The sequence below is a fragment of the Sceloporus occidentalis genome, unplaced genomic scaffold (genome assembly GCF_023333645.1).
Source record: "Sceloporus occidentalis isolate IW3139 unplaced genomic scaffold, rSceOcc1.0.p SCAF_5, whole genome shotgun sequence".
Classification (NCBI taxonomy): domain Eukaryota; kingdom Metazoa; phylum Chordata; class Lepidosauria; order Squamata; family Phrynosomatidae; genus Sceloporus; species Sceloporus occidentalis.
Window position 1 is genome coordinate 7,428,687 of NW_028316985.1, and position 14,549 is coordinate 7,443,235.

At 40.8% G+C, this 14,549-nt stretch overlaps 1 protein-coding gene across 3 annotated transcripts in view; it reads left to right on the forward strand.

The window, feature by feature from the left end:
- LOC149311632 (splicing factor 45) overlaps window positions 1-14,325 on the forward strand; it is an 18,960-nt gene extending 4,635 nt beyond the window's left edge. For all 3 annotated transcript variants that reach the window (XM_089527500.1, XM_089527498.1, XM_089527499.1), the window contains exons 4-12: window positions 427-593; window positions 1,588-1,685; window positions 2,336-2,392; window positions 3,781-3,922; window positions 6,815-6,966; window positions 9,921-9,994; window positions 11,106-11,204; window positions 12,916-12,988; window positions 14,020-14,325. In XM_089527500.1, coding sequence (XP_089383626.1) covers window positions 427-593; window positions 1,588-1,685; window positions 2,336-2,392; window positions 3,781-3,922; window positions 6,815-6,966; window positions 9,921-9,994; window positions 11,106-11,204; window positions 12,916-12,988; window positions 14,020-14,123 — 966 coding nt within the window. In that variant the 3' untranslated portion in view covers window positions 14,124-14,325. The remainder of the gene's footprint in view (window positions 1-426; window positions 594-1,587; window positions 1,686-2,335; window positions 2,393-3,780; window positions 3,923-6,814; window positions 6,967-9,920; window positions 9,995-11,105; window positions 11,205-12,915; window positions 12,989-14,019) is intronic.
- The last annotated feature ends 224 nt before the right edge of the window (window positions 14,326-14,549 follow it).

The following is a 14,549-nucleotide window of genomic DNA, read 5'->3' on the forward strand; positions in this document are numbered from 1 at the left end:
AATAAACAATAATGTTGTTTAAAGAGTAATATTATTTAAAAAGTGCAACTCTTCAGTGAGGCATGAGACTTTTAAAAAAAATCTTCACTTCTGAAACAAATCAGTACAATTACAGGAATCTTCAGATGGCCCTTGATGAGACCACAGTGCTCTGCTTCCCTTGCAAAGCACCTACAGTATTATGGTTGTTCTTGCGTGGATGAGAATCACATGGCTTGCCATATATTTTGAGACTCCCAACATCTTTCATCACTAGGAATGGTGGTGTCTTGACTTGGGGATGGCAGTGGGAATCGGCAATCAGTGTCTGCAAGGAAAATTTTAGGAATTACTTTGAAAGTGGAACCAAATGATCTCAGAGGGCCACTTCTGGGTGCATTTCTGTTGGATAACATTATTTGACCTGTCTCTTCTCTTTTTCCTCAGGATCCTGTTCCCAGTGGCTTTTCTGCTGGAGATGTATTAATTCCTTTAGCTGATGAGTATGATCCTATGTTCCCCAATGATTATGAGAAAGTAGTAAAGCGCCAGCGGGAAGAGCGGCAACGACAACGAGAATTGGAGAGGCAGAAGGAGATTGAAGAAAGAGAGAAGTGAGTTATCTATGCCACAGCCTGTTAAGTAACAGGCTTGCCTTTTAAACCCTTTTTGTTGTGCTGAAGTCTTTCAGCTGAGCAACTAGACCAGTTGAAGTAAATTTATCTCTAGTAAACCCCTATAAACTTGTATGTCATTGGTGCTAGGATTTCATTTCTATGTGTGAGTGATATTCTCACTTGTAATTCTGAATGTTTCAGAATAGTTGTCTTTGGCATTTTAAAATCAGTGTATGGTAAACTAATATTAGTCAGATTATAGGAGGGATTCTATAGTAATGGTGTCTGAAACTTGGTGAGAATCAGAGACTAAAACAGAAGGCAGTATACCATCATTAACTGGTTCTGAACATTTTTAATATTCATCTACAAAATCACTTCATATATTGTAGACATTAGATTGTGGAGAGTGTGACCCCCTTTTTTGCCACCTTTGTAGCCCTCCAGGGTATTCCAAATGCTCCTATTTTTGGTCCCCAGATCATCCCAAACAGGTCAACCCCACCCCAAAATGCAGCAATTTTTCTTCCCAACAATCCATCCCAATATTGCCCCTTGCAAAAGAAAAAGGAAAGGAAAAGAAACAGATGTCACATTTTTTCAGTTTTGGTATGGCAGTCTGGGTACATGTGAAAAATGGTGCCTGGTAGAGTTGCTCATGTCAATATTAAATAGAAAAGGAATTGTTTGTTATGCACAAATTTTGTAAATGGTTGCAGCAAAGGGAAGATGAGTATCATCTAGACTACAGGGCATACTTGTCAATTTTTGTGTGCTGTAATTATCTGCAGTCAAACAATGACCCTGTTTTGAAGGGATGGAGAAGTTGTAAGCTCCCAGATGTTGTTTGGCTTTAATTCCCATCCCGCATGGCCAGTGGCATCCAACAACACCCAGATGGCCACAGTTTCTTCATCTCTCATGTATTATTTTACACTTGCTACAGGTTAATCATCTTAAAATCTACTGTAATTTCTATTCATTTTTCAAGGAGGCGCAAAGACAGACATGAGGCGAGTGGATTTTCCAGACGGCCTGATCCAGATTCTGATGAAGACGAAGATTATGAAAGGGAGAGACGGAAAAGAAGTATGGAATTACCTTAATTATAAAGTATGGATGTTAATGAGACACTGCAGCTTTAATTAAGGTGGATGGGATCATACCTTTTTCTGCAAGCACAGAAGCAGCCAGCAGTATTTGCTGAGGCCACATGGGGTTGATGCACGGCTCCATCCCAAGTACCTGATTCCAGTCTCCTACCTCTGCCCTCCTACAGCTTCTAGCGTCCTCATCATTTACATTCACTTGTGAATGGGCTTACCCAAAAGTGTGGGATTTCTGGATAAGCCTGTGCAGAAGTGAAGCTGGCAGCTCTGTCACACCCCTGCAGTTAGGGCTCTTGAGCCAGCTTACTGTCTACCACCAGGTAAACCCACTTGCAAATGGATGTAAAAGTGGAGATGGAATATGAAGCTTGCTGCTGTCTGTCTGGGAGATGTTGGCTGGCCTAAAGGTAGTAAGTTATTTCAGTTCATTGTTTACAGTTAGAAACTGAATTTGGATTGATTTGAAAAATATGCTGACCAAACTCTTGGCCTGTTGAATTACCAGGCATGCCAATGTGTTAAGTTTGTTGTAGCAAAGACAATGCAGAATCTTGTAAAAATTTAAAGGCAGACCATATTTGTTGTGGCATAAGCTGTTGTGGAATCTCATGTGATTGGTTTCTTACACAGGCATGGGAGGAGCTGCTATCGCACCGCCTACGTCTCTGGTTGAGAAGGACAAAGAACGTATGTATACTGTATTTAATTTTTCCAACATACATCCTAAAGAAGCCTTTTTCAGTGATGCTTAGCTGCTGTGGATGTTTGCTACTGAGTACTTTCTTGGCAGTTAATGGGCAAAGCCCACTTTCCCACAGTGAGAATGATAACTGTGTTGGAATCTCTGAAAGGAAGGAGCAGATTAATCTCATTTCTCTGTGACCAGTTCCCTCAAGCTCAGAGGTGGGTGTACAATGTGGGGATGGAAGAACAGAACAGTGAAGAAGAAGTCAAAGTGAGACAGAGAGGCATGCATAAACCACTTTTAGATATAGTTGGCCAGCCACATTTGTGGTTTTGACTTCTGCGGTTTTGATTATTTGTGGATTTGATTAATATGTTCTCTCTAAGAATCCCTAGGTCCTTCAGAAAAATTCTGCTGGAAATTGACCATAGAGTGCGCTGGAGGATCTAGAGATTACTAGACAAAACACTTGTCTTGGCATTTGTAGGTCCTCCAGCATGAATCTATGGTCAACTTTTGACAGATGTTGACCATAGAGTTGCACTGGAGGACCTAGAGTTTCGTAGAGATGTGGTCTCTCAGGTTAAAAAAAGTAGTGATTTTTTATTTGCGTTTTTTCTCTTTCACGGAGGTCCTGTGCCCCAACCCAGTGAATGTGGAGGGCCTACTGTACTGTGTCATAATTTGATCTTGAGAATGCTGTATCATCCAGTTAGATGGTATTGGCTTAGACCATAGCTTGGCGAGGCTACTTTTTTTGGACTGGAACTCCCCAAAACCCTGTCAGCATTGTATACCTTTATATCAGGGGTGGCCAATGATGGCAGGGTAAAGGGCTATATTAGCCCCCCAACAGACCTTGGAGGGACACAACTCCACTGTACCCCCTGAAAAAGTAAAAAAAAAATGTTGCCCCTAAATGCCATCTGGGGATATGGGGGCATGTTCACCCTGTTCTGGAGTCTCCCAGACCATTTTAGGCCAAAGATAAGCCCTTTTTTGTTAAGGAACAGGAAATAACTAGAAGTTGCTTTCAGTTTGTGTCCTGTTTCAGAAAAAGGCATCTCATGGATTTAAAATAGCCTGTGGGAATCCAAAAACATGGTGAAACTGCCTCCCCCCACCCCCTAGAGGGCATTTGGGTGCAAAATTGGGGCACAAAAATACTCTGGGGGCCACATGTGGCTCTTGGGCCACACTTTGGCCACCTCTGCATTATAATATAAATATATCACACAGACTATTTTTAACTATTATACAACACTTTGGGTCATTTTTTTTTGGGGGGGGGAAGGATATAAGAAATGAAACTTAACTCTAACTTGTCTTGAGACAATACACAGAAATTGGTGGAAATACATTTGTGATTTAATGTTGGTCTCTCTCCCAGCCAGTTCATCATTCCCCTATGAGGAGGAGTCGAGGCCACGTGGTTCATCATCCAAAGCAGCCATTCCGCCACCCATGTATGATGAGCCTGAGAGACCGCGATCCCCAACTGGGCCCAGCAATTCCTTCCTGGCTAATATGGGGTAAGTGTTTTGTGACCAGTTGATGCTTATAGTGAAATGCCACTAGAGAGCAGTGTGGGACAGTAATGAGGACAAAACAGCAGTCATACAGCTTTTGCTCATGCAGGATGTTGGAGATGGTTCTGTGATTAATTAATTGTTTTTTTAATTAAAGAAGTGGATTTTTGCCAAATGATGTGTGATGATGGCTTTGCTTTATAAATTTGGAAGCCCCTTCCTATGTTAGTCTGAGTTGTTGAAGCCAAGTCATTGTTTTTAACAAGAGGTAGCCTTAAGATACTCAAGTTCTTTAATAGTGTGGCTTCCTGGCTCTTTGAGCATGATTTCCTGGCACATTCTTTCCTTTACTAATCTCCTCTTCTGGAGTTAAATAATCAAGAGGTATGATGATGGGTAGACTGAGGCATTCCCAGTTGTTTTGGATTGCTGCTTCCAGCATTCTTCACCACTGGCTATGCTGACTAGGGCTGACAGGAGTTGCTATTCAATGACATCTGAGGGGCTTCACTTTGCCCACCCCTGACCTATGTGTTAAGCTTTCCTCTCATCGATATAACATGCACTGTGTTATTCCAGTTAAATTAAATTTATAACAAAAACTATAAAAGACTTATACTTCATGTAGCCAGCCAATGCTTTCCCACAGTTCTTGTGATCACTACACTGTCACTCACTCCTGGTACATCTCTCAGCTTTTTTTCTTACTAGTGATGGAAGTAACCAGAGTATTCTGTGTGTTGCCTTTCTGTGAACCATAGAATCTTAAGAGTTGGAAGGGACCACAAGGGCGATCTTATCTAACCCTTTACTTTGCGGGAATACACAACTAAAACAGACCTGAAAGATGCCTATCCAAGCTTCCCTGAAAGACCTCCAAAGAAGGAGTGTCCACCACCCTCTGAAGCAGTCCATTCCACTGTCAAACAGCTCTTATAGTCAAGAAGTTTTTCCCAATGTTTAAGTGGAATCTCTTTTCTTGTGCTTTGAATACACTGTTTCGTGTCCTTTATGAGAGTACATAAAGTTCAGATCAAGTGGAACCTGTAATAAAAATGTTGACTGGTGACCTTTTTTAATCCTCCCACAACATATTATTTCCTTTCGTGCACCTGGTAATTAACTTGGTAGCTCCGTAGGCCTCTACATGCATTTATTCCCTTCCTTTTCCTTCCCTTGCACCCAAGAACAGAAAAATAGTGTGGCAGTTCAGTTGTTGAGGAGGTGAGAGCTTGCTCCCTTTTTCTATGACATAATTGTTTGCATACTTTAGGTATTACCTCTCAATATTTTGCGCCTCCCCTAAGTGTGTTAGTACAGGCTGACTGTCCTCAGTAGTAAATGGTGTGATGGCATTAGTCAGAGAGTGATTTTCCTGAGAAGTGAAATCTAGGTCCATGATGCATCAGAATGAGGAGCAGAGTTCTAAGTTGAGAGAATGGGCTGTATAATTTTAGACTGTAAGTATCATATTTGGAAATGGCTCCATGTAGAGAAATCTTCTCAAAAGCTAGCACACGAAAGACATTTTTAATTTTACATAGTTCTCCCTAATGTGTTATTTTTTTTATTCTTCAGCAGGAGTGAGAAACTATCCAAGGTTTCAGGGTGCATATGTCCACCACTGGACCTTGGAGGGCTCATTTCCTGTCCCCCCCCCATTTTTTATTGTTTGCTTAAGATGCCCACTGCACCCCATGGGGACAATTTTTGCCATGCCCCTCCCATTACTGTTTTTTTCCCCAGGAGTGGAGAGTGGACCTTTTTCTTCCTCAAATAGGCAATGATTGGAAATCATTTGTAGTTTTGAAAAAAGCATCCATACCTAAAACACTCCAGGGGACCATAAATATGACAAAGTTGCACCCAGTAGAAATGGTGATGGGACATATTGATTTTTTCCTCCAAATGAGAATGGGGCCCTCAGGATGTGATTTATGACCTGTGGACCACATTTTTCCAGTTCTTGGCATAACATTTGATATTCTATTTCAGGGGCGTTCAAAAATGGGGTTCCTCTCCCTGCTCTCTGGAGGGATGTCGTTCATATAATTACCTTATCGCACATGTAGCTTCATTTAAATATGCTTGTACGCACATACACACACACACACTGTGCCCTATATCAGTAAAGATATGCACATTTGGTCAGTGATCTAAGAAGCCAAAGGAGTTGCAAACTAAAGATTTAGCAGTGATTGGAAGTAGAGTTTTTGTTTTTTATAACCATCCTTCTTCCATGTAAAATATTAAATCATGCAGTATCTGTATGTATGCACAAACATTTGTTTTAAAGTAAAGAATAGAACAGGCAAAATAGGATTTCCCATACAGAATTGCCCATTACGGTGGTAAAATTGGAAATACATTTCCCCTTAATTATTGTAATTACTAATGATAAAGATTTGTCTGTTCTCCTATCTAAACATGAGATTTTCTCTTCCATCAAAACATTAGGAAAAACCTGACTGTAAGAGCTGTTTGACAGTGGAATGCACTCCCTCAGAGGGTGGTGGAGTCTCCTTCTTTGTAGGTTTTTAACCAGAAGCTGGATGGCTATCTCTTGGAGATGCTTTGATTGTGTATTCCTGCATGGCAGGGGAGTTGGACTGGATGGCCCTTGAGGACTTTTCCAGCTCTATGATTCTATGGCTTAGTGAGCAACTTCATTTCACTCTTTGTCTTTTAGAAAGGTTGCTGACTTTTACTTACCTTGGGAGTTACAAATATTTCCCTAAATACTTGCAAATAGAAGAAGTGGAGGAAGAGTGCCCCTTACTGTTTTGGGCTTTCATACTACAGAATGTCATTTGATCAATCCCCTGCCCAGCACATCCATACCATACAATTTGCCATGTTCATTAGCCTGACTGATGCTTCCTCTTTTGTATTCAGAGGCACGGTGGCACACAAGATCATGCAGAAATACGGCTTCCGAGAAGGCCAAGGTCTTGGGAAGCATGAACAGGGCTTGAGCACTGCCTTGTCAGTGGAGAAAACAAGCAAAAGGGGCGGCAAAATCATTGTTGGTGACGTTGCTGATAAAGGTAGGAAATGGGGGTGGATTTTACTTGTTCACATGTGGGCAGAGGTTATCAGAAGACGGAGCAAAGTCAGCACAGGCTGCTTGTTCATCTCTCCCCACATGAGTTCACTGCAGATTGCTAACAGCTGAGACAATTTAATCATTAACTGCCCCATTGTTTCCCTTACTTTAAATCTGCCTTAAATTCCATTCTGTGTCCATCTGTAACAGGCTCAGATGTTTTCAGTGAATGTACTCGTTTATTGAAATGGCCTTAACAGGCTTAGGTGTAGCATATTTGGTAAGACCATGTCTGTAAAGATCATATGAACTGGAAGTTGTGTTCTTTGCCCTTGGATTATCTCCTCACTTTCTCTGTGTCACTTCAGAAACATGTCTTTACCACAGAGCATTTGGCCTGACAAATTACAGTCTTGCATTTTTTAGCTTTGCCTTCTTATCATGGGTGAGAAAGCTGCCAGTAAGGGAAGCCACTTCCTATAGTTCAGTGACTCCCAAACTTTTTTGGGTTACCACCCTCCTGGACAAAAAGCCTAGTCCCCCCCCCCCCCCATGCCTATTTCTTGATATTAGGTCTTATGTTTGTGCAGCAGCCAGCCAGCAGCATCTACCTTAGCTATGCCCATCTTGCCATTGGCGCCTGGCAAATATAGCAGCAGCTTTGGCATAGGCCTGTTCCTTCCTCTCACCCACGCTTACAGCAAAAGGAAGGCCAGTTGGCTGGTGTTTGATGCTGCTGCTAAGGTGACTGGGTGCAAAGGGAGAAGCTTTTCCCTGTTGAGGAAAAACTTTCAATCCTTCTTGACCAGGGTGGAGAGGGGCACAGCTGACTTCCAATTTTTCTCCCTGGCAAGTAGGGACTATCAACCTGAGAAAGGCAAAGGACTCTTTTGAAGAATCAACCCCAGATACTCCTCTCCCTCCCTCTTCATAGACATGCTTTCCCCGCACAACTTTAAGTTGTCCACCTTCACACCAAAACATTGTTTCTTCTGCTACCTCTTTTTTGGTTTGACTGATGAAAGGAAGCAGGAGCAGCTCCAACCTGCCAGCCAAGTGCTGGCGAAGCTCACAAAGGTTAAGCAGGGTCCCAAATGTGAAAGCTTCTTTTTCATGCTGTTTCTCCCTGTGCCGCCAAGTGTTCTAACTCCTCATATCCACCTTGGCCCTAGAGGCTGCTGGTTTCCTTTGTCCTTGCATTTCACTACTTTGACTGAAGCCCCCCCCCCCCCCCCGCTACCCCCTTTTCCATCATTGCTCCCTTGGATCTTTCCATCTCAGGAGGACAGTACCACTAACTTATGGAATCACTGCTATAGTAGCTGCAAGGTACTGTGGTGGGAGTGCTTTGGCTCTTACTTAGCTGGTGACTGGCTGAGTGTCCTCCTTCCACAGCATCTCTGATCAGGGAACGGGGAGACCTCTTGGCTGTGACCACTGATTTATGGTACTTGTTCAAAGCCCTAAAGCTATTGCACAGAAATGATCCCATGCTAAGTGTGATCAAGTGAGGTTGGCTCCCATTACTGTGTGTTTTAAGACCCAGAGGTCAATGTATTTGATGTACTCTACATTATGTGGGCTGCTTTTTGTGTTGACGTTAAGCATGTTGAAAAGGAGGGAAGCTTAAGGTAAATATGTACACATAGTAATCTGTACGGCGGAGCCAGCAGTCAATTGTCCAGATATCTTAGTGATTAATATAATTACGTTTGTGTGCACTGTTTAAAAAACAGAACAAACCAACAATAAGTAAGCAAAATGATTGTACAGAAGTAAAAAATATTTTTCTGTAAGAGAAAAACATTTTCAACTGAAGGATGGAATGTTTGTAATCATTTCTGTTCTGCTTGAGAGAAGGAACAAGACTTTTGTGGACATTTAAACAACTTGTTCCTAACACCTTATTCAGGTCTGATGTTGGAGAAATCATTCTCTTCCCTAGTTAGCCACATACATAGTAATCTAGCTGAAGCTGTAGGCCTTTATTGGTATTATTATTGTTATAAATTCATGTATATATTGCTTTTTCCCCAGTAGTGAGACTCAAGGTGGTGTAAGACAGACAGTTAAAATATCTACAAAGACAGAAATAAAAACATACAAAAATATTGTTAAAATGCAATTAAAGAATACATTGTTGTTGTGTGCCTTCAAGTTGTTTCTGAGTGTGACCCTATTGTGACCCTGCCACAGAATTTTCCTGGCAATAATTGTTCAAAGGAGTTTTTCTTTGCCTTCCTCTAAGGCTGAGAGAATGTGACTTGTCCAAGGTTGCCTAGTAGGTTTCCATGCTGAGGAGGGATTCGAACCCTGGTCTCCAGAGTCCTAGTCCCAACAATTGACTCTTAATCCTTTAAAATAGATCCACAAAAAGATAAAAAACAGTATAACAGAACACAATTAAACACTCTTGCAGTCACTTCCTGAAATGTCTGTGAAACAAAAGTTTTCGCTAACTGACAAAAGGAGAGGAAAAATATGTTCACATGTTATAGAATTCATCTGAGAAAACCAGGAACTGGCTCATCTCTCTTCAGAGGTATCACAATCTTGAGCCGCAAAGGAGAGAAACAAGCCAGAGTTCCTGGTTCACATAATCCACAGATGTGCTGTTTGTTTGCTGCTTGTGGGAAAATCCAAGTGAGATCAGTAAAGCAGCATGCAGCAGCTCATTCACATTGTACCAGAATTTGTTGGTGTATTGTCATGTATGAATATGGCCATAATGGTTTACTGTCTTGTTTTCCCACTTCTTTTAATGAAAGTGAGTTTCTCAGAGCTGAGAAAGCTGAGTTTCTGAAGCATACTGCCAGTGTCAAATTATGCTTATTTATAACTCTGGAACTCCCACAGCCTTCCTTCTGTGTGCAAGGATAATCTAGCATGAGATTACTAAATTATATAATGATTTAATATTGACCCATTACGGTTTTTTGTTTTTTTGAAATGCAGACTCATCCAAGAAATCTGATTCAAATCCTTTAACAGAGATATTAAAGTGCCCAACCAAAGTGGTTCTGCTACGGGTAGGTGCCATAAATTCATGTGCTGGTTCCTGGAATTATAGTATTAAGTCTCTTGTTGGTGTTATAATATCCACAGAGGAGCCATAGTTCAAAAGTTGCAGGAGAACTGCCAACTGATTTGCTTTAGAGTTCTCCCTGTTCAGTAGGAGGACTGGCAGGTGAAAATAAGATGAAAACTGCTTAAGTCAGCCCATTTCTCAACTCATTTGTATTTGTAGGCATTGGCTGAGCCTTGAGGTTGTGGCTCATGCTTCACTCTTTCCCTTTTGTTTTATGAAGGTGTGTATATGTGTATTTGGGTGTGTATTTGCCACTGCATAGCATAGAGCAATGCTTCGTAAGCAATCTGATCTGTTGTTGTTATTGTTGTGTATCTTCCAGGCATTTCTGACTTAAGGCAACCCCAAGGCAAACCTTTCATGGGATATTCTTGGCAGAATTTTTTCAGAGGGGGTTTGCCTTTGCCTTCCTCTTGAGACTGAGAGAGTGTGACTTGCCCAAGGTCACCCAATAGGTTTCCATGGCTGTGCAGGAATTCAAACCCTGGTCTCCCAGAGACCTAGACTAACACTCAAACCATTACATCACATAATCTGATGTAGGGGACTGGGAGTTACTTTTTTCTAATATGCAAGGGCCTTGTGCAATATTTGTGCCCATTGGCTACAGTTTTTTCTCTGTTTCCCGGAAGCTCATTAGGGATTGAAAGACAATGTACAAATACAGATCTATGCATAAACACAGGTCCACATACAAACACATTTGAGTACCATTGTCTTAAAGAACCTCCAAGCAGAGTTTCAGGGAAGGACCCAATGGTATCAAGAGACATTGTAGCCTACACCCGTGACATTATCTGCCCTGTAGACGTCTCTTGGAGGGGGAAGACCATCCATTTTGGTTTCCCTCTTCTTTACTAGAGTGTGTATCACAGCACTGGGTGGAGGTGGGGAGCTGAACTTTGAGACTCCACAATTGGCCCTTTCTATGCAATGCCTTAGTTATATCTTACAATTCAGAAAAGAAAGTACCCTCCCAGAAATAGTGAATTCTCCTCTTTCATTTTGAGTCTAGACAGTCTCCTTGTTGACTTGTTTTTTCTTACTTTTAGAATATGGTTGGAGCTGGGGAAGTTGATGAAGACCTGGAAGGTGAAACCAAGGAAGAATGTGAAAAATATGGCAAAGTTGGAAAGTGTGTCATCTTTGAGGTATAAGCTAACACCACTTTCCAGCACCAGCAGTTACAGTTTGAGTCTCCCTTATCTGGAATTCCAAAATCCAAAATATTCCAAAATCCAAAATTGTCTGCATGGGTGGCTGAGGTAGTGACACATTTGCTTTCTGATGGTTCACTGTACACAAGCATCATTTCATGCAAATTTTTCAAAGTATGAAAAACTCCAAAATTCTAAACACTTCTGCTCCCAAGTATTTTGGACAAGGGAGACTCAATTTTATCTGCTTCCTTTTTTAAAAAAAAGACCAAATCCTTATTAAATACTGTAAATACATTACAAAAAAAAAAGAAAGAAAGCTAATAAAGCGTAGCAGCCTTTAAAAATGCAAAACATTAGAAATAGGGGGGTGGAAGGGAGAAATCTCTAGAATCAGCCACATCTGTACATCGTTCTGTTGGGGGAAGAAAAAAACAACATTGTTCTCCCACTCAACATAAAATCTGGAACGCAGTTTTCATCAGTGATTGTAGGGCTGGTCTAATTAAAACACAAATGGATTTTCCTTCCAATACTCAGTAGGACATTTTATCAAACAATATAATATCCTCCAGGTACACCAGAACATCTCTTGTGTACATCTTGTGTACTTTGGTTTATATATGCAAGGCTGTGTTCCTGCAGTAGAGAATGTAGCTTGTCCCATCTTTTCTGTTACACTGATATTCTAAATGATTTTAAAAATGTATTATAAACTTTACTGCCCTGATCATCCTTGTCCTCAGAGGTCTATGAGATTGGGATAACACTTACTATGTATTTCAACATGCTGTTTACGCTGGGTATCCAGTCTCTGTTGTATGTCAGTCTGGCAGTCACCAAATGATTTGATACTACAGTTGCTCCAGTTTAACATCGCTAATGTCAGTGGGTCAGAAGTCACTGGGTAGGCAACCTGAGTCGGTTGGAATCTCATGCTGAAGGGAATCCTTGGAGATAGTTCACTCTGCATTCCAAAATATGGGCAGTTTGCCTCCTAGGAATTATTTAGGCACAACGTTCATCCAGTTCTTCAGAAATGGTGAACAAAATGCTTTCTCTCCATCCCTGAGAAATGCCTTTGTTTATTTTGAAATCCATCTTTCCTCCAAAAGAATTCAAGATAATATATATATCCTTAACTTCCATTTTTCCTCTCAACAACAACCCCATGAAGGGTGAGACTAAGAGAGAACAACTGACCCAAGATCACTCAGTGGACTACATGTCTGAATGGGGAACTGAATTGGAGTCTTCCAAGCCAAGCCCCAACTGGAGCTTGAAGCATAATTTTGGAAAACTAGTGCATACATTGGTTCTACTTTTTTTAAAGCGACAAATTAGTTGCTACTTGTTATGTGTTACTGTACAAGTGACATTACTTAACAAGTGAAATGTTATGTGTTATTATGCACTACTTATCCATTTTATTTAATATTGAAAATATTGAAAAAAGGACCCCAAATCACCCACCATTTTGGGAGTTTTGAGTGAACATTATGCATTATACTAACAACACACATGCACAATATTCACAATCTTCAGCAAAAACATGCAGTAGTTGTTTTCATTTTTCTGTGAAAGGAGCATCACTAAACCAGTTTTTTGTGGGTTTTTCAGGCTATGTGGCCATGTTCTAGCAGAGTTTCTTCCTGACGTTTCGCCAGCCACAGTTGCTTACTGCAATTATGTATATTTTATTCAGATTCCAGGTGCTCCTGATGATGAAGCTGTGAGAATATTTTTAGAGTTTGAAAGAGTTGAATCTGCAATTAAAGGTAATAGTCTTAGTCTGATAGTAGTCTAGAAGCAATTTCTAAACATAATAGTATAAAGATATCAGCTTACTTGTTGGGGGTTGGATTTCATGGTCCTTGAGGGCTCTTTCAGCTGTATGATTCTATGATTCTGCCGTCTGGTTCTCAAGTTTATTCACTAAAATTCTCTTACTCTGCACTGCAGGAATAATCCAGTTTGACAACACTTTAACTGCCCTGGCCCCATGCTATGGGATTTGTAGTTTTGCAAGACATTTAGCCTTTTCTGTTAGAGAATGCTGGTGCTACGACAGACTACAATTCCCAGGATTCCATAGCATGGAGCCATGGCAGTTGAACTGGTGTCAAAGTGCATTATTTCTGAAGTGTGGTTGCAACCTAAGATTTCTTTTGATGTCATGATAGATTCTTAAAATATCTTCTAACATTCTGCTTGCCTTGAAGTTTGCTGGATGGCGTTTTGTAATTTTATATTATCCTGATAGACTTTGTCCTTGCTGCAGCCTTAGATTTCTGATGATGTCATCACAGGTTCATAAAATATCTTCTAACCTCTGCTTGCCTTGAAGTTTGCTGGATGGGGTTTTGTAGATTTTATATTATCTTGATAGACTTTGACCTCATTGCTCCTTAGTATGTTGTGAGATGTCCCCTTTGTTTTCAGTTATCCATAAAGTAAACAGGTCTGAATACCAAGTTTTAGTTCTTCCACATGTAAAAATCTCAGTCATAAAAGGATGAGGCAATGAATCTTATGTTACTCAGAGCTTTGGAAATTTACCTTTTTGACTATAACTTCTAGAATCCACTAGCTAGCATGGCCATTGGACATAACTGATGGAAGAATTCTTGGAGTTGTACTCCATAAATTTTCCAAGCTCTGATATTACCCAACTCTAACAGAAAAGAATATTCTGCTCAGTTTATTGAAGACTCTACCTGTACATGCATAATTCCCTAGAACAAGAATGTGTCATTTACCCAGTGAACTGGTCTGTGTTTAATGAGTATATTTTGCATTTTGAATCTAGCGGTTGTTGACTTGAATGGAAGATACTTTGGAGGACGGGTGGTGAAGGCATGTTTCTACAACCTGGACAAATTCAGAGTCTTGGATCTTGCGGAGCAAGTCTGATTTCTTTCCTCCCCCACTTCCCCCAAAGGACTGAACATGGATGCATTGTATCAGCATCTCAGAGTTTTCAACGGCATGGTGGGAATGCAGCAAATGATGGCATCCTTTCCAGCAAATTGGAAACCAGCCCAAATGGCTTTTTTATGTTCATTATGAGGGACACAATTTATTTTCATTGTAGTATAAAATTCCTTAAAAGATACTACCTGTTTTTGGTTTTTGCTGCTGCTTTTCATCCAGCTGAGGTTTCATGGCACATGATGGTTGGTGATTTATGCGTGATTCCTCTTTACCACTCATTAGTGATCTTTGAACAAAATGTAGGGATAATGTATTCTAATTTGCTGATGAGGAGGGTTTCTATCTGTTTCCATTTTCTCTTGAGTGCCAAAGGGCCAGTTCCGGACAAGCACTGTGCTTATAGAC